This window comes from Scyliorhinus torazame, chromosome 28 (genome assembly GCF_047496885.1).
Source record: "Scyliorhinus torazame isolate Kashiwa2021f chromosome 28, sScyTor2.1, whole genome shotgun sequence".
NCBI lineage: Eukaryota > Metazoa > Chordata > Chondrichthyes > Carcharhiniformes > Scyliorhinidae > Scyliorhinus > Scyliorhinus torazame.
The window spans coordinates 7,501,857-7,524,990 of record NC_092734.1 but is presented as its reverse complement, the minus strand read 5'-3'; the positions used below and the strand labels follow the sequence as shown (position 1 = coordinate 7,524,990).

At 42.1% G+C, this 23,134-nt stretch overlaps 1 protein-coding gene across 6 annotated transcripts in view; it reads left to right on the top strand.

The window, feature by feature from the left end:
- gbf1 (golgi brefeldin A resistant guanine nucleotide exchange factor 1) overlaps window positions 1–23,134 on the top strand; it is a 281,444-nt gene that overhangs the window by 224,596 nt on the left and 33,714 nt on the right. For all 6 annotated transcript variants that reach the window (XM_072491408.1, XM_072491407.1, XM_072491406.1 and 3 more), the window contains 7 exons: window positions 1,511–1,636; window positions 5,604–5,686; window positions 8,529–8,765; window positions 9,679–9,772; window positions 14,576–14,752; window positions 19,968–20,032; window positions 22,331–22,454. In XM_072491408.1, the coding sequence (XP_072347509.1) occupies window positions 1,511–1,636; window positions 5,604–5,686; window positions 8,529–8,765; window positions 9,679–9,772; window positions 14,576–14,752; window positions 19,968–20,032; window positions 22,331–22,454 (906 nt within the window). The remainder of the gene's footprint in view (window positions 1–1,510; window positions 1,637–5,603; window positions 5,687–8,528; window positions 8,766–9,678; window positions 9,773–14,575; window positions 14,753–19,967; window positions 20,033–22,330; window positions 22,455–23,134) is intronic.

Genomic DNA, 23,134 nt, shown 5'->3' with positions numbered 1-23,134 from the left:
CAACTCACCCAATGTGATCTCAAGCTGAAGGCATCGGATAGTGCAAAGGCTATGGGCACTGACAACATTCCGTCAATAGTACTGAAGACCTTTGCTCCAGAACTAGCCGCGCCCTAGCCAAACTGTTCCAGTACAACTAAACTCTGGCATTTACCCGATAATGTGGAATATTGCCCACGTATATCCTGTCTGCAAAAAGCAGGGCAAACCCAACCCGGCAATTAACACCCCTTCAGCCTACTCTTGATCATTAACAAAGTGACAGAAGTTGTCATTGACAATGCTATTAAGTGGCACTTATTTCCCTATAACCTGCTCACTGGTTACTCAGTTTGGGTTCTGCCAAAGTTACTTAGCTCCTGACCTTGTCACAGCCTTGGTTCAAAGATGGACAAAAGAGTTGAACTCCAGAAATGAGGTGTTAGTAACTGTGCTTGAATTCAAAGCAACATTTGACCAAGTGTGGCATCAAGGACCCCAAGCAAAACTAACGTCCATGGGAACCAGGGAAACATTCTCCTTGGGTTAGAGTCATACTTGCCACTAAGGAAAGTTAGCTTTGGTTGTTGCAGGTCAATCATCTCAGTCCCAGGACAGCACTGCAGGAGTTCCTCGAGGCCCAACTTTCTTCAGCTGCTTCATCAGTGATCTTTCCTCACTCATAAGGTCAGAGGTGGGGATGTTCACTGATGACTGCATAATGTTCAATAGCATTCACAACTCCTTAGATACCTTTGGACTTGAGCTGATAAGTGGCAAGTGCCACACAAATGCCTGGCAATGACCATATACAACAAGAGTGGATCTAACCACCTCCCCATGACATTCAAAGGCATTACTATTGCTGAATCCCCCACAATCCACATCCTCGAGGTTATCATTGACCAGAAACTGAACTGGACTAACCATCTAAATATTGTGGCTACAAGAGCAGGTCAGAGACTAGAAATTCTTCAGCAAGTAATTCACCTCATTCTCCAAAGCTTGCCCCCATCTGCAAAGCACAAGTCAGGGGTTTAATGGAATACTCCCACTTGCCTGGATGTGTGGAGCTCGAACAACACTCGCGAAGCTTGACACCATCCAGGACAAAGCAGCCCGCTTGATTGGCACCCCATCCACCATCTGGTAGCATGGTCACGTGACCTGCCTGGGGCCAATTGCAGGAGAGAGCCAGGGAGAGGAGATTTTGACAAGCTTTTAATTTAATGTTTCCAAATTCAATTTCAATTAAAATTTGCAAAGAATAATCATTTTGATCTGGTTAATTGTTCATTTGGGTAAAAGTAACTGAATTAATGGGTTTATTACAATCAAAATGCCATCCAGTAAATGTCTTCACAGTCATGTGGCTGGTGATGGAGGAAAGAAAGAATCTTGTAACTTTAAACAAAGCACAAATTTGTCCAATAAAATATTCACCTGTATTCAATTTAGTTGAAAAACATCCTTTTGAACCACTTGTCTTTTTTTGTGGGAAATTTCTGAATTTGCCTGTTCCTCTTTTCAGAAAATTAATGGCACACCATTTTCTAACAATGATGCCTGCTTTGCACTTGCCTATGCTGTAATCATGCTCAACACTGACCAACACAATCACAATGTTCGGAAGCAAAATGTGCCAATGACATCAGAGGTGAGTCATCAAAGACTTTATTGGTAAATTATTTTTGCAAATATTAATTTACTCAAATAGATACAACAGTCACATTTTGTTGTTGGTAAGATAATAAGAAACTATGGAACTTGGGAAAGGCTTTTCAGTTCGACCTCCCCAAATAAATGTGTGGCCTGTGAACTTGACCAGCACAGAAACCCACTGGATGCTGTACTCGTAAGCATTTGCGATAACGGAGCTGTAGTATTGTTGCAATTGGTCTCCGAATGAACTCCTCTAATTTATTAAAACCAGAACGGGACCCTTGATTTTCTTATGCTCCGGGTCAGAAAGAATTAGCTGGCTCCCCTTCTTTATTCCTTTATTCAACTTCCCGTAGTTGGTCGCAACATGGTTAATTTAAAAGGGATTCCTATGGGTGGCGCAGTGGTTAGCACTGCTGCATCACGGTGCCGAGGACCCAGGTTCGATCCCGGCCCCGGGTGACGTGTGGAGTTTGCACATTCTCCCCGTGTCTGCGTGGGTCTCACCCCCACAACCCAAAGAAATGAAAAATGAATGAAAATCGCTTATTGTCACAAGTAGGCTTCAAATGAAGTTATTGTGAAAAGCCCCTAGTCGCCACATTCCGGCGCCTGTTCGGGGAGGCTGGTACGGGAATTGAACCGTGCTGCTGGCCTGCCTTGGTCTGCTTTAAAAGCCAGCTCTTTAGCCCTGTGCTAAACCAGCTATGCAGGGTAGGTGGATTGGCCACGCTAAATTGCCCCTCAATTGGGGAAAAAGAATTGGGTACTCTGAATTTTAAAAATAAATAATTATAAGGAATTATTTTCCCCTAGGATACTTTTTCCCAATCTAAATGTACTTCCTTTTTAGAAGGAGCCAATTTAGGCAGGCTTTCTTTCTATTTATTTTACAAACCATGGGCTGGATTCTCCGCTCCTGAGTTTAAGTGCTGATGCCAACGGACGATCCGTGACGTTCCACGTCAGAATAATCGGTGCCACGCCCACAAGAGCTGCAGCCCCGCGGCGGGTACTATACACCCCGCACATGCGCACCGACCGCGGTCGAGAAGATGGCACCGGTTGTGCTGGACGCCGTCCCCGTCCACCCCGACCCCACAGCCCACCACCTGGCCACCCCCCCCCCCCCCCCACTACTACCCCCAGCCCTGGCATGAGCCCGCTAATGAGATGTGAACGCGGTTGCAACTATGCGTGGCATGCATCGCATTGATGCCGTTTTCAAGGGGGCCGAGCATCGCACTTCGCGTCAAACCGGCGCCTGCCTCGATTTCAGCATCGGGCAGCGGAGAATCCAGCCCCATATATCTTCCTTAAAAAAGTTCAATATGCCTGTACCCCCACATACACTGGAGGGTTCGGGGTTTATTGATGACATGCAAAGGCAGTTAGATAACCAACGCAGAACACTATACAACCGGTCTTTACGTTTCAACTCCTTGGTCCTCACTGTCTGGGGTCCTGCTCCCAGGGCCCTGCGCAAATTCCCCATTGGCTGGGATTTGCATGCTCTCTAGTGATTGGCCCCGAGCTGGTCACACTACCACGTGAAAGGTGCAGGAGGACTGGAGGATAGCCAATGTGGTACCATTATTCAAGAAAGGAGGAAGGGATGAAACCAGGAAACTAAAGGCCAGTCAGCCTAACCTCAGTGGTGGAGCAACTATTGGAAGCAATTCTGAGAGACAGAATTAATCTGCCTTTGGAGAGGCAGGGATTAATCAAGAACTGTCAAAATGGCTTTGTCTGATCAACTTGATTGAATTTTTGAAAGAGGTGACCAGGTGTGTAGATGGGGGCAATGCATTTGGTGTCTACTTGGACTCCAGCAAGGCTGTTGATAAGGTGCCACATGGGAGACTGATAGCAAAGGTAAGAGCCCATAGGAGCCAAAGACATTTGGCAAATTGGATCCAGAATTGGCTGAGTGGCAGGAAACAGATGCCAACTGAACCTGCATGTTAACCTTAAGTGAATCCTGAACTAGGACTCCTAAGCCTCTATGTGTTAATGATTTTTGAAACCTTTTGCCACTTAGAAAATAGCCTACTCCTCTCGTGCATAAATTCTCACTTCTTCTTTTCGATATAGTATTGCATCTGCTACTTCTTTGCCCACTTGAGCATTGTGTCCTGACCTAATTCACTTTGTATATTTAACATCTCAGCTAGTTGCTTTAAAACAGACAATCTGTCAACCTGATTTTGTCAATTCTGAAAGGGTTTCGTTAGTTGAGAAAAGGAGAAATATAAATATCCCTGCAGGTCCGATGCTTAACTGAAGTTTTCGAGACCTTTTAACGCTCATTGTCACCTATCTTTTGCACATCCAGTAACTTGGTTCTAATTTGTTCGCACCAGCCACTGTGTTTATAGAACAGTTGGGGCTGCTGTGTTTCTCCGAACATTTGTGATCAGTTAAATGCTATTCATGGCGTTATAGAATAAATCTATAATGCCATCATGTGGCTACCAGGAATGTGTTTGCAATGTGTTTCTGGTACTTTTTAATTCCGGCTTTCATTGCTGTATGTTCGAAGCAGAGATACACGCATCTCTCGCGTATCAGTTTGATATATTTTCCCAACAGAATTTGAGTGATAGCTTATTTGAGAAGAAAAAGAATACTATATAATGCCTTTCAAATGCTCAGGATGTGGCATTGCCTTTGGAACCAGTGAATTACTTTTGTAGCCATTGTTTGTAGGCATGCATAGGAACCAATTTGTGTAGATCAAAATTCCATAAACTGCAAGTAATAATTGGATAACCTAGTGTTGGCTAAGAAAGCAATGTTGGCTAGGATACTGAACCAAACCCCTCTTTGAATAGTGTCTTGAGGTCTGATCACAGAACTGGGGCCTTTGCTTATGCTAAAGGTGTCAACCTAAAGCTGATTGGTGAACAGTGAATCACTTTGTGCAATTGTCAGCCTGAATGTCTTGTAAGGGCCTTTTGTGGGGCTTGATCCCATTACCTTCTGATTTGGAGGAGGTACTACCACGACTGGCCAGAGTGAGAGTTGGGGTTCTGTTGGGTATCGCGGTGGCAACATCATTTGTACCTTTGAAGCTGGTTGCCACATAGTTCAGTCCAGCATAAATTAGGTAATTTGGACATTCTGAATTGTCCCTCTGTGTACCTGAACAGGTGCCGGAATGTGGCGACTGGGGGCTTTTCACAGGAACTTCATTGCAGTGTTAAAGTAAGCCTACTTGTGACAATAAAAGATTATTTTTTTAAACATTCAGACTGCCGTTTGCATCTCTGGAGTCTTGCACGTAAAACACAGGAAATGTTTGTGCTATAATACCGGAGTGGTTTATCCTTTTTCAAGGATTTTTCTCCTCACAATGTTTGTAGTATAATTAGTTAACAATCTCCTACCAAATAAAATGCAGCCATTTAAACTTTTGAAGACATGAGCCTTGATGCCTGTTCTGAGCTTGTACGAACTGAATTTATTGCTGATCATTCTGTAAGATCGTTAACCTTAATAAATAATATATCCTTATGGGTGGATGAATAAGGCTTCAATTTAACTAAATAGTGCAATGGTCAACGCTGAAGTCAACCTTCTAAAACGGCAAGTAAACGATGTATTTGATAAAGACTAAACTAATTATGCTTGTCCACTATAACATAAGCTTTTAAATCCTTTTACATACCGAAAATGGTGCAGTGTTTCATCAGATCGCCTGCTTGACCTGTTCCATTAAATCATTTTAATTAGCTGAAAGCTCAAATGTGTACAAGGACTGCACCTGTCCTTCATGTTGTTTATCGTGAGAAAATTGAGTGATATATTTTCAATGTTACTACGTTAAAGCGGCTTTTCAAGAATTTTACTGTGCCTTATCCACCGCCCTTTTTAATATTGATTTGGATCGGCAGTGGCATTATCGAATATTATCAAGAATTATTGGCCTTATTTTTGGTACCTTTTTTTTCCTGCTGCAGCAATTCAAAAAGAATTTGAAAGGAGTCAATGGCTCTATCGATTTTGACCAAGATATGTTAGAGGACATCTATAATGCAATCAAGTAAGTTTGTTTCCCTAAAAGCTTCTACTTCTAGTCAGATTTTAATTACCTTACTACCTTGTCATTTTAACAGCAATCTACAGAGTGAGCTGCAGCCAGTGGGTATATTCTTCTCATCAGTTCATAAAGGATATTTCTAAAATATGTTTTAAAGCTGAAATGTATTGGATGGTGCAAAATTAATAGAGATTTCAATGTCTAATGTTCATTAATTCCTTCCTAACCATTATAATCCAGTCTGTTTAAATATCGTAATGTATATGAGTATCACTGGTCACAGTGGGTGTATTTGCACTGATAGTTGGTGCATATTTGAAGACTATAACAAAATGTCCTCTTCAAACTTTGTTGTGAAAGTAAACGAGTAATTATTTCATCGTGAACTGACACCTGTGAACGCACTCACAATTAATCTCACTCTTTCTGCTTCCTTTTACTCTCCTCCTCTCACAACCTGTCCCTTAGCGGGCAACAGTCTTGCAGTTCAAGTCGGGGCAGAATAGTTATGGCTGCTGGGGCATGTTCGGAATGGGTGTCATTTCCATTGCCGCTGTCTAATAATTGGCTGTAGAGACCAGAGGTGATGGCAGCTGCAGGTTCTGTCACTGTGAGCCTGTATCAGTTAGTTTCTCCAAGTTGAGTTAGTTCTCTCCTCCCATGTGAAGTGCAGATTTAAAATGGAAGGAATTGTTTTGATCGTGTTTGGTGCTTGGCCAGCAGATACGCGGCAGATTGAGCCGTGCCACTCTCCATTTTGTCAGGACCTTCCTGAGGATTGAACAGTACTGCTGATTGAGCTGGGGACCCATGTTAATTTTCCACAAGTCCTGAGATTCTGGCTAATTGTACCCTGCTCAACTCCTTAGCTGAAATAAGCTGTCAAAAATATGCATTTATGTCACGTCTTCAGGAAGCACGAGGCCAGGGTTCAGACTTCAAATTTCCTTATTTATTGACCTCTGTGCTGTACTGTTTGCTGTTACCCACTGTGAGCTGTTGGTGTGCTGTTATAGAGTAATGCTCTTTTTATGGAAAAAACATTTCTGCGTCTAATAGCGGTTTCCTCTTGGCGAGAAGGGTGAAGCGTTGCCTTTAGAGTTACTTCAATCACAGTTATTGAGGGTGAACCTGGCGGTGACCTGTTTCAGAAATGTAAAAAATGTATTTAATTCCCTTCAAGGGCAAATCGCTATGGTCAATAAATGAAAGACCACCGCACAGTATGAGTAAGCATGTAACAAGCTAAAGCAATATTTGGCTACTGGTACTTGGTCGAGTTCATATGTTCCTCATAAACCTGGGTAGCTGTGATGTGGTTTCGAAAATAGAGCTGGGGAGTATTAACATTGTTGGAAAAGCCTGTCAGATGTTTGCAAGCTATTTATATTGTTACCTTCCTATCATGGAAGTTATTTCACCTTGGTCTGTAAACCAAATGGTATAAACAAGTCTACATTTAGATACTTCAGTATTTATAAATACACATAATGTTTTAGGAAAGGAAAAACTTGCCCAAGGTTCCAGAAAAACGGTAAAGAAAGTATTCTTGATTTAATTTACTATAATGCCAGCTTTTGGTTACTTTAAAGATTAAGAGCTCAGAGTGCCTGAGATGCAGGATGTTCATACTTTAGCCTCAGATGGTATCAATCTGGGAACGCGCACAATTCATAATTATTGAAAGCTATTTTACTTTCTCATTTAGTATTGGAAACTTTTATCTATACCACCTACAGCGATTAATCAGAGTTGTTGACTCATGGGAACATTTTATATTTCTAAAATTAACTCGGAAGGAAGAGCTCAGTATTTAAATAGCACTTATAAAATCCTCAGAGCATCCAATGTATTTTGCGTCCAATGAATTAATTTCTAACTTTAGCTGCTCTTGTAATGTAGGGGCACATAGGTTGTGTGTTTTGCAAGATCCAGAAGATTGAAAGTTGTTCATTAGGATACTTGTACTATAGATGCCAACTTGAAAAACTGCAAATAGCTACTGAACAGGTTGGAAAAAACGCCTGACAGCTCAAAAAAATCTGCCCCGCCCCCCAATCAAAAACCACTTTTGAATATAGGCCAGTGAGCAGGGTCAATAGTTTATGGTTACCGAGTATGTTAAATTCTTGCTATTTCTTGGGTTCTAGGATTTTTACCAGTGTTTTCAGAATCATTTTTGGCCACTGAAAACTTTTTTGGTCCATTTATGAAAACTGAAAAATCAGTCAAGCAAGCCCATCACATTTATCAGAAAGTATACGATATGCATGCACTCCACTGATTGAAACTGGAAAATTCTTGACTTTATGGCTCATTGTAACAGCAGGTGAAGCAACTTGCCCAAAGAAATGCCAACATTTAAAAAATCTTATCTTAATAGATTCACTGCCGTTATTAATGTTGATTAAAACACTAAACTAAAAGGTTTTGAAATTTACAGAAGGATATTCAGAAAGTGCCAACTGAATTTTTGTTTTAATCGGTATTTCTTATTTTTGCAGTAGCGTTAGTTTTTACAGTCATGTTTGATGTTCATCCTTAAGATTTGTAGGTCTTTTTTGGTACAGATGAATGTTGATTGTACCTAATTTACCTGTAACTTCTGATGTATGGTATACTAATTGGAAAATAAACTCTCTCTAACTCGCTCTGCCCCCAAATGAAACCGTTGCAAAATTTGGTGGGAATCATTATTTCAGCATTGGGGAATAAAGTGATGGTTGGGAAATAAGCTGAAAGGAAATTTTGTATTATTTACGGAGTCAAATGTGCCCTGACCACCTTGGGGTGCTATGTATGAGTTAGTACAATATGTAAAATCCGTTTCATCCTTTTACTACAGGAACGATGAGATTGTGATGCCAGAGGAACAAACGGGTTTTGTGAAAGAGAACTATGTATGGAACGTACTTTTGAATCGTGGGAGCTTATCGGAAGGCATTTTCCTCCACGTACCTCCTGGAAGCTACGATCACGACCTGTTTACCATGACTTGGGGTCCCACCATAGCTGCACTTTCCTATGTTTTCGACAAGAGCTTAGATGAAACGATAATACAGAAGGCAATATCCGGTTTCAGGTAAAAGTTTTGGAACATTAATCGAGGCACTTGTGCCTTAACAGTAATGCATTTTTATCGAGGAGGGATCTCTAAGAAAGCAGGAATTCACATTAGTCCAAAGTGAGCAGATAGAGCAGACGTTACACGAGCTCAGTTAAGCTTCAGCTGAATTCTGAGGAGCAGTGTTTACTGATGCTCAAATGTGCATGGTGCTGAGAAAGGGGAACTTCTGCAGAACGAAGCACTCTGCTTCACCTCATGCTTTAGTCAAATTTGTCCCTTATTCCAACACAAAACAGTTTCCATCACTGACTACATTTACAGTTGTGCATTGTAACATTCCGCAGTTAAGTAAGCCATCTGTAAGCCAAACCTTATCTTGAACTTTTGTGTAGCCCAAGTGTGCTTTAGAAAGATTGGTATCATCAGTAACTCTTATTGATCAGACATGTATATCATTTAACTTGAACTTATTTATTTTGATTTTTGTGTATTTCCACATTGTTCACAGAAATTGTTAAGAACTCCAATCCCAGGGCAGCACGGCGGCACAGTGGTTAGCACTCCTGCCTCACGGCATCAAGGTCTTCGGTTCGATCCCAGCTCTGGGTCACTGTCCGTGTGGAGTTTGCACATTCTCCCCGTGCCTGCGTGGGTCTCACCCCACAACCTTAAGATGTGCAGGCTCGGTAGAGTAGATTGATTGGCCACGCTAAATTGCCCCTTAATTGGAAAAAATGAATTGGGTACTCTAAATTTATTTAAAAAGAACTCCTGTCCCACTGCAACCTAAGTTTGACCATTTGGTGTGTTCTATCTTCAATCCAATCCAGTCATATTCCATGCTTTGTTTTAACTCTGAAAAAGATTAAACATAAATGATTGATTAATCTTTCTATGCAGTGACCATTTTTCTTCTTCCCATGTTCAGAAAATGTGCAATGATCTCAGCTCATTATGGACTAAGTGATGTGTTTGACAACCTTATAATTTCCCTGTGCAAGTTTACAACTCTTAGCAGTGAGGTTGGTACTTTATAATACTTCATTGTTTCACCTGACTACTAGTATTCGTTTTGAAAGTTACTGAGGTAATTTACACATTGTAGTACTTGTGATTTGAATTTGATAACAGTAATAAGGAAGAAATGTATCTGAACACCAGATTTAATTTTGGATCCAGAATTTCATCCCTTGAATCTTTCCCTCCTGTTATAGGAGTTTGGCGTAAATTGTAGTTGATTTTATTATATGGTGCAGCATTCGTAATGGGATGATTTACAGTCTGGAGTCTTCCAATCCTCTCTTGGTGAGGAATAACGCAGTAAAATTGCCAGGCATAAGCTGGGCACAATAACCATTGGCGCATGTTTTAAAATGTGATCTGTGTTTTATTTTGATCTGTTGATTTGAACAAGAAACAAAATAAAAACTATAAACTCATTTACTTTTGAAACTATCCAAAATTCATTTGATTCATCTATGAATCGCGGGCAGCACGGTAGCATTGTGGATAGCACAATTGCTTCACAGCTCCAGGGTCCCAAGTTCGATTCCGGCTTGGGTCACTGTCTGTGCGGAGTCTGCACATCCTCCCCGTGTGTGCGTGGGTTTCCTCCGGGTGCTCCGGTTTCCTCCCACAGTCCAAAGATGTGCAGGTTAGGTGGATTGGCCTTACTAAATTGCCGTTAGTGTCCAAAATTGCCCATAGTGTTGGGTGGGGTTGCTGGGTTATGGGGATAGGGTGGAGGTGTGGACCTTGGGTAGGTTGCTCTTTCCAAGAGCCGGTGCAGACTCGATGGGCCGAATGGCCTCCTTCTGCACTGTAAATTCTATGAAATATAATGATATGGTAAAATTGCTTCAAGTTCTATGAACTAAGATATATTTATCTGTGGGTGCCAGGAGCTAGTTCATGGATACCAGGCTCCCAAAATCTAGACAGCAATATAAGAGAAGCATTGTGTGAAGCATAACAACCTATTTTCAATATATTGCCTGTGTATTAGCTCTGGACCTACTGCTCAAACATAACTGACAACAGGAAGCATATAGTTTACTTGTTAAATAACACCAGTACATTTATTACATCATTAGACACATTGCTCAGACCTTTAAATATTTCTTAGCTCTTCCCTTTTAGTGTATATTTAACAAGTGGATTCACAATAGATGGTGCACTATTTGAAACATGAATAATATGGAAACAACTTCAACCTTATCAGTTTTGCCATAGCCGTTCACTGTCACATTATCCATTCGTCAAATACCATTGTCTGCTGGAGGCAGAGAAGTATGTGAATGATTTAATCCAAGAAATATATTGGGAACTTTTATCATCAGATATATTTAGGTGCAGTGTTATTGGGAACTGTATAATAAAGTTGTATTAATTTAAATATATTTTCTGTTTCTAAATGTGCAATCAATTTTAAACTTTTTTATTTAAAGTGGGCATTACAACTTGTAATGTATTTACAAAATATACTTGCTGTACTAGGAGTTCAAATATTTAATTATTTCTCTGCTAAAACTTTAATGGAAATTGCTTTAAAGACTTTCCAGATAAAAGTAAGCAACAAAGTTTATATCGGAGAGAAACCTTTAGGAAAGTCCAGGATTAATTAAAACTTTATGCAAAATATCACTAGCCTATTTCAAGGCGAGGATATTTTGAACACACAAACGTGGTGTTGCATGCAATGGGGTTTTAACATGCCACATATATAATTTGAGAATTTAGTAGAGTTTGGACATTGAGGAGATCTACACATCTATAATGTGAAAGTTAAAATGCACTGTTTAAAAAAAAGAAAATCTTTACCTAAGTGCACTGATAATATGGAACTTCTTCGCCTTTTTAAAAAAAAATTTTTTGAAAGTAAACACCATAAAATAGCCAGTGCTGAGAGGATTTTGTGCAAAAACAAGATAATTAAACTTTTGAATTGTGGCAACAAAAACAGAAAATACTGGATGATCTCAGCAGGTCTGACCGCATCTGTGGAGAGAGACGGGAGCTAATGTTTTGAGTCTGGATGACGCTTTGGAGGGAACTGGAAATAGGGTCAGATATATACTGTGGTGGGGGGACATGGAGCGGTGGGGCTGGATAGGGGGCCAGCGATAGGTGGAGATTAACAAATGTCGTGGACAGAAGACAAAAGGAATGCAAATGAGGTGATTAAGGCTACGAAGGGTGCTGATAGTGGCACATAAAAAGATTAGAATGTGTGAATGGCAGAACAAAGGTGTGTGTTAAAGGGCAACTAGGAACAGTTGACCCAAGTGAGGTGGGGGGAGGGGGAACAATGGCGAGGGAAAACCGATTAATAGAAGAAATGAAGATAGAAATAAAATTGGGGTGAAGGTGGAGAAGAGAGTTCACAGTCTGAAGTTGTTGAATTCCATGTTAAACCTGGATCTAATCCGAAGATGAGGTGCTGTTCCTCCAGTTTGCGCTGGGCTTCACTGGAACATTGCAGCAGGGCAAGGATGGACATGTGAACATACGAGCCGGACGGTGAGTTGAAATGGCACGAAGCAGGAAGGTCTGGGTCCTGCTTGCAGACGGAACAAAGGTGCCTGCAAAACGATCACCCAGTCTGTGTTTAGTCTCTCCAGAGTAGAGTAGACCGCATTGGGAGCAGCAAATGCAATAGACCAGATTGAAGGCGGTGCACGTGAAGCGCTGCCTCACCTGAAACGAGTATTTAGGGCCTGAGATGGTGAGCGGGGAGGAGGTAAAGGGGCAGGTGTTACACCTTCTGTGATTGCATGTGCTATAGGAAGAGGGTGAGGTGTTGGAGGTGATGGAGGTGTGGACCAGGGTATCCCAGAGGGAACGGTCCCTGTGAAATGCTGACGGGAGTGAGGAGAAGATGTGTTGATGGTGGAATCATGCTGGAGTTTGCGGAACTGGCGGAGGATGATTCTTTGAATGTGGAGGACAAGGGGAGGGAGGAGGGAGGGTGAGGGCAGGGGTGCAGGAGGTGGGTCGTACATGGTTGAGAGCCCTGTCAACTACGGTGGGTGGTAAACCACGATTAAGGAAGAATGAAGACATGTCAGCAGCACCGTTTTGGAAAGTGGCATGATCAGAACTGATACAACGGAAGCAAAGGAACTGGGAGAATGGGATGGAGAGGACAAGTTCAGCCAGACAGAAGAGAGTGGTGGTGGAGGAATTGTTCAGGCCTCTGTTCAAGGAAGAAGTAGAGATATCTCTGACTATCCTGGTGGGGAATGGAGGTATAGAGGGATTGGACATCCATGGTAAAGAACTTCAATTGTGGAATAGACTGTAGTTTTTTTTTGAACAAACTTGAACATGGTCTTCAAAAACATTAGACGTTTGATAGTGCAATGGTCTAGAGTTATCGCCCTCCTTTATTCATATTGAATTTTATCACTAACCTACAACACCTTTTGGGATTCAGATCTGCCAAATGTAGTCACCTGCCAGTGGATCATTTCACCCGATGTTAATACTGGCTTGAACATGTGAGATTTGAGATAGGCTCATTCCACTGATATCATCCCATGCTTAAATTTGGAATAATATGTCTTGGTAAAACAGTGGACATTGATTTCACTTAATGGACCTACTGCTGAACAGTGTTTGTCTGTCAGTTTGAGAACATAGCGATAATAGTGTTCCTCCTGGTCAGCTTCACGCCAGCATAGTTTTCCCTTCCGATTTCCCTCCGATTTCTGTCCTTCCCACTTGCTACAATCCACATTATTCTTGTTACTCTTCATGTCTACGTCACTCAAAATCTAATTGAAACCAATGATATTTTGGCTGAATTTCTTATTCATTTTCTCGTGAGTTGCCAACCGCGCCAATCTAGGCTCAGCAACTTTTGATTAAATCTTGTGCTTATTTTGCTGTTCTTTATAAATTTAGTGTACCCAATTCATTTTTTTTCCAATTAAGGAGCAATTGGAATTAATTTTGCGTGACCAATCCACCTACCCTGCACATCTTTAGGTTCATAGAATTTCATAGGATTTACAGTGCAGAAGGAGGCCATTCGGCCCATCAAGTCTGCACCGAAAGAGCACCCCACCCAAGGTCCACACCTCCACCCTATACCCATAACCCATTAACCCCACCCAACACTAAGGGTAAATTTGGACACTATGGGCAATTTAGCATGGCCAATCCACCTAACCCGCACATCTTTGGACTGTGGGAGGAAACCGGAGCACCCGGAGGAAACCCACGCAGTCACGGGGAGAATGTGCAGACTCCGCACAGACAGTGACCCAAGCCGGAATCGAACCTGGGACCCTGGAGCTGTGAAGCAATTGTGCTATCCACAATGCTACCGTGCTGCCCAAGGTTGTGGGAGTGAAACCTGTTATATTACTTGGAGTAATATATGTTACTCATTTGTTTAGGCCAAGTTGAACTTAACTTTGATGATGAATACTCAAAAGTCGTCCAGGCATCATAAATTATTTATTGAGTAACTAATCAATTTACTTGTGAGTTCGATTCTTCAATACTTTTACTAGTAGTCAAATTAAACAAGATAGATTTTAGGTTAATAATGAATATTATATTATACTCTGAACTTACTATACTTCTGTTCTCTAGCTACAACACACCTGAAGAGAGCGGGAACGAGATTGAGCTTGTTTATATACTCCCTGTTAGTGTCGCCCTCTAGTGATCATCTGACTGTACTGACTACACATTAACCTTTCATGTATTTACATATACAGAGATCATTACAAAATCTACGCAAACACGGGGATAATGTGCAAACTCCACATGCTTGTTTTGCTGTTAATCCGTTGTATTGTGTTCTTTTCCTGCAGACTGTAGAGAATCTTCCAAACGTTTTTGGTAGCAATGCAAAGGCTCAACTTGCAGCCAAGACTGTGTTTAATTTATCACATCGTCATGGTGACATTCTGAGAGAGGGGTGGAAGAATATTATGGATGCAATGCTGCAGCTTTTCCGTGCCGAGCTTTTGCCCAAAGGCATGGTGGAGGTAAGCATTTGCTCCTGAAATACTCATTGTTAAATTAATTCCCGATCAATAATAGTGATAACTGGTGCACAAAGAAGAAAAATGATGAGTTTAGAATAAAATATGTGGCCATTGTGATGCAATTGATGAAAATTAGTCTCACCGTAAGTACATAACAAAATCAAGATATCTGTTGAAATGGAAACAAGAGCATGTTTAAAATATCACAGTAAATCTTTACAGAAAATGTTGCTGTACCTTTTAGAACAGTCCTAAAATAAATGCTCAAATGAAGAAATAATAGTGGAAGAAGCCAAAAATCAAATCTGAAGTGCTTACAACAATTCCTTAACTTCATGATGCCTCAGATGCTCAAACAAGAAGAATCTGGTGATGGTCCAAGTACTATAGTTGATGGTAGTTCAAATATATATAATATATATATATATATATATATATAAATGTGTGCGTGTGTGTCTATACAGTGAAGGATGTTTTTGCTGCTCAGTTGAAAAATGATTGCCCTGAGTCGAGAATAAATGCACATAATTGGCAACACTCTTTCCAGCCACCAGCTCAACATATCCTTCAACATAAGCTGCAGCGGTTTAATAAAGCAGCTCATCTTCCCAAGGGCAACTAGAGATGGATAAAAATGGCAGCCTTGCCTGTGATGCCCATATCGCATGAATGAATAAAGTAAAATAAAAAAATCAGAGTTAGAAAGATGTGTTCGTTTCTAAAAATACCTGAATAAGAATGATGAGTTCCAATTTTTTCAGTAGCACGCAGGAACATCCAAATTGTTGAACACACGGTGTGATGTCATTTCAAAATCCCTGCAGAAGAACATTTTCCCTTCTGACTAAATTATATGACGGAGTGATGCCTGTAATAGAACATCGAACATACAGTGCAGAAGGGGACCCATCGAGTCTGCACCGACCCACTTAAGCCCTCATTTCCACCCTATCCCCATAACCCTATAACCCCTTCTAAATGTTTTGGGCACTAAGGGCAATTTATCATGGCCACTCCACCTAACCTGCACATCTTTGGACTGTGGGAGGAAACCGGAGAACCCGGAGGAAACCCACGCACACACAGGGAGAACGTGCAGACTCCGCACAGACAGTGACACAGCGGGGAATCGAACCTGGGACCCTGGCGCTGTGAAGTCACAGTGCTAACCACTGTGCTACTCAATATAGCCGGGAACATTGTACAGCAAATGTCGCACTGAAGATTTGAGGCATTGGAACATCTCTCAAAGTTAATAAGATATATTCAACAGCAGTTGAATAAAAACTAATGCAGGAAAGACTGGAAAAATGTAGCAATGTCCATCAACATCTGAAAAGAGCCACGATTGGTTAACTTGTGTGTGGAAACCTCTATTCAGAAATCTCATTAAAACATACAAGACTCTGAAGGGGGTTGACCGAGTAGGCACTGAGGTTATATCCCCTGGCTAGGGGATTTGAACCCAGGACAGGGGCTTGATCATCTAGGACTGAGATAGAAGAAGACTTTCTTCACCCAAAGGGTTATGAATCTTTGGAATTCTATACTCCAGAGGGTTACAGAAGTTTCAATGTTGAATTTGTTTAAGGCTGAGATAGACTGGTTGATTATTAGTGTCTGGTAATCAAAGGATGTGGGAACCGGGCTTGAATGTGGAGTTGAGGCAGAAAATCAGCCATGATTGTATTGAATGGAGGGACAGGCTCAGTGGGCTGTATGTAGGGCGTACTCCTTTTTTAAAAACTGAACAAGGGTATGCAAGACCAGCCTAATGTGCAGAGGGATCAAATGATGAAGTTAGCTCTACTAACTTTGTCATTAAAGACCCCCGATGGATTTAATGGCAGTGTTAAAGATCTGGAAGAATTGATGAGTGCACAACTTTATCTCATTCAGGCTTTGATCAGGTATGAGAAATACTGAGGTGAGTAAAGTAGTTCCATGATAGAATAGTAATGAGAGTGAGACCAACAACTTTGGTCAGAAATGTATGACATTGGTGTTCAGATGGCAGGATTGGAGAGGGAGCAGGGGAAAGAAAGATGAAATTCTGTTGCTGAATTTAGATTGAGCTCACCACTGGTTGGAAAGGTGGATTGGAAAGAAGTAGGACAATCAAAGTGTTAACCAGTGCAAGATGGGCTCACACTGAATGGCAGTATTTAACCAATGGTGGTTTTATCTGCATTTGGTCAATGGGAAGCAAGCTCATGCAAGGTTTTTAATAGTGATTGATATTGTTCAATGTATTATTTTGATTAAACAAAATGAACGTTGTCACACTATAGTAGTGGTACCTGCACAAAGAAACTTTATACAGAAATGCAGAGAGGACACCATTTTAATTCAACTATTCTAATTTTAGCCTCCCTTATCTGCTTTACACCCTTACTACTTCCTTAAATCACTAACATTCTGGTTCAATCCAGTTGGGGTGGGAGGTGTGGGGGATGTTATTTGTGCAATGCGAGCATTTGGACAAGAAACATTGTTAAAAGACCATTATTGCTGAAATTGAAGCTATATCAGTGCCCATTCACGTTTCTGTGATTATCAGCAGGTTCATCACCTGACCTTTCAAAGGCTGCACATTGAAAGTTTAGTTCTTGACTGCTACAAGATGCTGGTTATATTAATCTGCTGAAATATGAGCTGGATTTTAATCTCGGATACATTAACAGACTGTCAAAATTTAAAATTTACTAAGTGCTAATTTAGCTTTAAAGGGTTTAAATTTACTTTTGGTTCATTCCAAGCTGACGAGTCAAAAATCCCAGCCAGTTCCTCTGTCAAAAATTGCACCATTATTTGGGAAACTGAATTCAGTAAAAATTGTTGGATTTCCTTTGATTTTGAACATTGTTGTAATAATCGCGCCCTTGCAGAAAAGCTCACACGTTTTCTGCAGCAAATAACCACTGTGATGGGCTGGTGATGATGCTGTAAATTTATCCTGTTGAAATTGCTGGAGCAGCACTTTCTATTCAGTCAGGATGGTTAGAAGCATGAATAGCTTGGCTGCAAACTGTGGCTGTAATTTACTGTGGATGCACTTTCACCCATGCGTTCGAAGGAAAATTTAGTATTGTGCATTGTACTTGCCCCATCCAGCCCAAGCTGAAGTGTTTGACCATGTGCCCCAACTAAATGTACAAAGTGGTTGAGTACAGTGGGTTGTAAGCACTAGGGACCATCAAGTTCTCTGAAGAAAACAATGGATTAGAGATCATTTTGCCTAATAAAAGTATTTGAGTGCAGCCAACGAGCCTTGCGTCTACAAAGAGAAATGTTGATGAAGTTGAAGGAGGATTAACTTTGACTGCATTAAAAACAGCACCCTGGATGATATCGTTGGGTCATGCACATGATTTAATTGATGCAGACCATCATGTTCTGTTCAAATATGGTGGGTTTAGATTTTGAAGCCTTCCAACCCTCGATGGGGAACCCCCCCCAATGGCATTCATATTGAACAATGAGCTGGGAACAGCCCGTACCAGCCTCCCCGAACAGGCGCCGGAATGTGGCGACTAGGGGCTTTTCACAGTAACTTCATTTGAAGCCTACTTGTGACAATAAGCGATTTTCATTTCATTCATTTCATCCCTGGGAAGAAAAGCTAGGAAATCTGCCCAGGCATGATTTCTCAGGCTGGCCTGAAGTTCTAAACTCTTATTGTGTGCGGTTTACATATTTCAGTTTGTTACCCTTACCTGCTGAGTGTACATTTGAAATGTGTTAATGTTCTCCCAATAGACAGCAGAAAGAAAGCGCCAAAATTAAGGAGCGTTATTATCCACCTTTGCTTATAGCAGGGTGATGATGCCACCTGCTGTTCAGTTCCCAGAACAGCAATTTTAAATGAATTTTTAAAATTTCCACTGTCATTGAAGGGCTGTTACTTCCAAGTAGCTATGTTTCTGATTGGTGTCTCTTGATCTCCTGCTGTCTTGATGTAGAATCAGAGGAACTCTGATTATCCGCCCCTTGGACTGCATTCTAAATGCTCCATCTGTGGCCAACAAACCCTGGTGTTGGACTCAAACCTAGAGCTCCTTGTCCAGAGGTAGGGACACTACCACTGTACAGAAGGAGGCCATTTGGCTTATCGAGTCTGCACCAACTCTCCGAACGAGCGCCCTACCTAGGCCCACCCGCTCCCCCGTAAACCCGTGACCCCCCTAACCATTGAGCACTAAGGGACAATTTATCATGGCCAATCCACTTGACCTGCACATCTTTGGACTATGGGAGGAAACGAAAGCATCTGGAGGAAACCCACGCAGACACTGGGAGAAAGTGCAAACTCCACATACCCGAGGCCGGAATTGAACCCGGACCCCTGGTGCTGTGAGGCAGCAGTGCTAACCACTGTGCCACCATGCTGCCCATATTAAAGTCATTGAACTAGTAATCCAATTAGGGCAGCACGGTAGCATTGTGGTTAGCACAATTGCTTCACCGCTCCAGGGTCCCAGGTTCGATTCCCGGCTTGTGTCACTGTCTGTGCAGAGTCTGCACGTTCTCCCCGTGTCTGCGTGGGTTTCCTCCGGGTGCTCCGGTTTCCTCCCACAGTCCAAAGATGTGCAGATTAGGTGGATTGGCCATGATAAATTTCCCTTAGTATCCAAAATTGCCCCTGGTGTTGGGTGGGGCTCCTGGGTTATGGGGATCGGGTGGAGGTGTGGGCTTGGGTAGGGTGCTCTTTCAAAGAGCCGGTGCAGACTCGATGGGCCGAATGGCCTCCTTCTGCACTGTAAATTCTATAATCAAGAGGCCCAGGCTAATACACAGTGGCTGGTGGAATTTAAATTCAATTAATAAAATCTAAAATTCAAAGCTAATCCCAGCAATATGAAACTATCGTTAATTGTCATGAAAACCTATATGATTCACTAATGTCCTTTAGAGAGGGAAATCTGCCATTGTTACCTTGCAATGTTACTTACTGCAATGTAGCTGATGACTGAGTAAGTCACTCAGTTCAAGGGTAGTTTGGGATGGACAATAAATGATGGCCTTGCCAGCGACACCCTCAACCCATGAAGGGACAGAAAAATAGTCTTGCTGGCGAATGTCTGTTTTATATTACATAATTACCCAGTCATGTAGAGAGTTTTGTTTAAACTTGTTTCTAACTTTTATTTTTAAAGTATTTAAATAAAATAGAGCTGACCAATTATGATTCTGAAAAGTCATTTTGTTCATGAAGGTCGAAGACTTTGTTGAACCCAATGGGAAAATCTCTCTCCAGCGAGAAGAAACCCCTTCAAATCGGTAGGAAGGCATTTACATCATTGACTGATTCAATTTGTGCTTGATTGGTGTTCGATTTTGAGTGTTCAGTGGAAACTAGCCATAATTCAAAGGGCCATGTCTCTCCATTTAGAGAGAGAGAGACAATTAGTTATATAAACCTTGAGGGACACTACTCTGCACGTATGGGGCTAGGCGACGAGGCAGTTCTGCATGAACTACAGAGCCAGAATGGGGATTGAACCCATTCTGTTGGCGTCATTCTGCACCACGCTCCAGCCATCTAACCAACTGAGCAATGTGGCCCCCAGTGTTATCAAATTGTTGTTGTTTAAAACTTCCACCTGTCCTGTTCATTTCCGTTTGATTCGGAGAATACGTTGATGTTCACAGCACAGGGCAGAGCTGTTGGAGAATTGAAACGCAATGCAGTATTCCGGTTAGGCAGAGGGTAACTGGACCCAGATAAGTGAGAAGGCAACTGAGGAGGAGAAGAAAGTAGGACTTGGAGGGAGAGAGAGGCAATGGGGAGAAGAAACGTTGAGTGATATTGATGGATGATGGGGAAAGGGGAGCGAATAGTAAATGGGGAGATGAGATTAGTGCAGTGGTGGGCAGCAAGAGAGGAGCGGGGGGGAATAACAAGAGGAGGACAGGGAGACGGGGCGTCAAGGGTTGCCACCTCTCAACATTCCTCGTGGTTTCAGCTGCAGCCTCCCAACTCCTCACCAAAACAGCTTTTTCCATATCTCCTCTATCTTTCCAACCAATAAACCAAAGTGTTTCATTTTAAACAAAAAATACAATTCCCCTGTGCACGCAGTACTGTCCAAGGATTTAATTTGGCATTCCTAGACAATCCACGAGGGTTGGTAACACATAGTGAAGAGGGGGTTGGGGAGGGATGGGACTGGGAGGGTTCATTAGTTTCCCAGGGCCCATTTTAATGTTCGTTGAAATGAGACAAAAGATTTCGTTTTTTTGCTGCAATCCTACCCCACTTCCACCTCTTGGTTGCTGAATAATAAGCATATGCATTAATTGGTATGAAAATCATTACCTCAATAACTATTAATTATGTTTCATTCTCATTGTGTAAAACGCCATCACAAATAAGTATTGAACATTTTATAGAACTGATATTCAAAAACTTTGTGCTACCTTTTTTTTTGTGCAGTGGTTCAAAAATTCACCATGAAATAGATGTTTGGAGGGACATTGAGTATGCTTTGAAATATTTGGCACGATTCAGCCACTGAGCCCCAAATCTGACTCCGCACCGGGTGGAGAATCTCACACGAGTCACCTGATGCGCTCCGCCTGGCATGATCTGGATCACGGCCTGGCTCGGCTCATTTATATACCTGGACACCACTTTCACCCAGCGCCCGGGAGTCGGCGGCTGGGCCTGCGAGACCTTGACAGGGCACCGTTTAGTATTGATTTCCATAAACATGGACCAGGCGTAGTGGAACCTTGGGAGGAGGGGGATTCGCAGGCCATTAGAGACACTGGGTGATCGGGGACCGGGGCACCTTAGCACTGGCACACTGGCAGTGCCACACATGCACCCTGGCAGTGCTGCGCTGACACTGCCAAGGGGCATCCCAAAGCTTTTTTTTTAAGAGTACCAAATTATTTGTTTCCAATTAAGGGGGAAATGTAGCTTGGCCAGTGCACCTACTCTGCACATCTTTGGGTGTGGGGGTGAGACTTGCGCAAACACATGGAGAATGTGCAAACTCCACACGGACAGTGACCTGGGGCCGGGATTAAGCCCAGGTCCTCTGCACCGTGAGGCAGAACTGTGCCACCGTGCTGCTCTGGGGGCACTGCCAAGCTGGAAGTGCCAAGGTGCCTGGACAACAGGTTGGCACCGCCAGGGTTTGGGCCAGGGGAGGGGGGAGGGTTGGGGGTTCCTGGGCCTCCAAGGTGGGAGGGGCAATAAAAGCATGGTGTGCCTGAAAACGAGGAGTGGGGGAGAGGATGCAGAGATCTGGGCTACTGTCAAATTGGCGCCCTGATCTGCGAGGAGCCAGTCCTCAAGAAACCGACTACAGTGACCAGTGGAAAAGTGTTGGTGAATTTCGGCGCTGCAGCGGCTGAGACGTACCCACCAAATGCAGCCAAAAGCGGACTTTGTTTCAAGTTGGCTGAATCGAGCCAATTGTATGCAAAAGCGGACTGCAAAAATCTGGTCAAAACTATTAATAGCTTAAAGGATGTGAACATTTCTGCTGTAACTTTTGTCCAGTTTCTATAAAACAAGCGTGCTTTTCAGAATTCTCGGCAGCTAATATGTTTTGTGTTGAAACACAGTGGTGAGTCCACAGTCCTGAGCTTTGTTAGTTGGCTCACATTAAGCGGTAATGAGCAATCCAGCCTAAGGGGACCCTCCGTAGAGAACGAAGAGGCCAAACAAGCAGCCCTGGAATGCATTAAGGTAAATTAACTCTATGTTACATCATTGTCTGGGAGGTGGTTAACATTTGGTGGATTTCTGTAGTTTCTAATGAACTAAATACAACATAACCATGAATGAAAGCTGTGGTAGAGAATAAAATAATGACGCTTTCTTATAATTGGTGCATCTGCTCAGAATTATTGCTTTGCATCATTTCAAACTTTTGCCACTTGCCATTTTTTTCTCTTTATTCCATTAATTTTGACTGCATAAATGTTTTTGTTGTCTGTCAGTACTTTTTAAGATGTTAGTTTGGGAGTATAAGCTTGCCTTCTGTTCTAAATATATTCCTATTCGTCAAATGCCACTTAGCATTAGTAGAGATCAAGAAGAATTGAAATGGTTCTCATGCCTCCCCAGCGTGTGTTTGTATTTGGTGATGTAGGGAGGACACACATTAATGACAGACCTTGAAATTAAGTTGTGTAAATATCAGCATGTGAATTCTTAACATGTCGACCTTGGCAAACCTCCCAAACACTCTTATTTAAATGCAACAACGTGTGTCTTTAACAATTACAGGTTAACTGTGCTGCAAATCAGCAACTGTAGCAGCACTTTGCCTTCCACCTCTCCATCCCATTCTATTCCTATGTAGAATTGACAGGCCCAACAGTTTCTGGTCAATAGTAACTCCAAGGGTGTTGATGGTGGGGGAT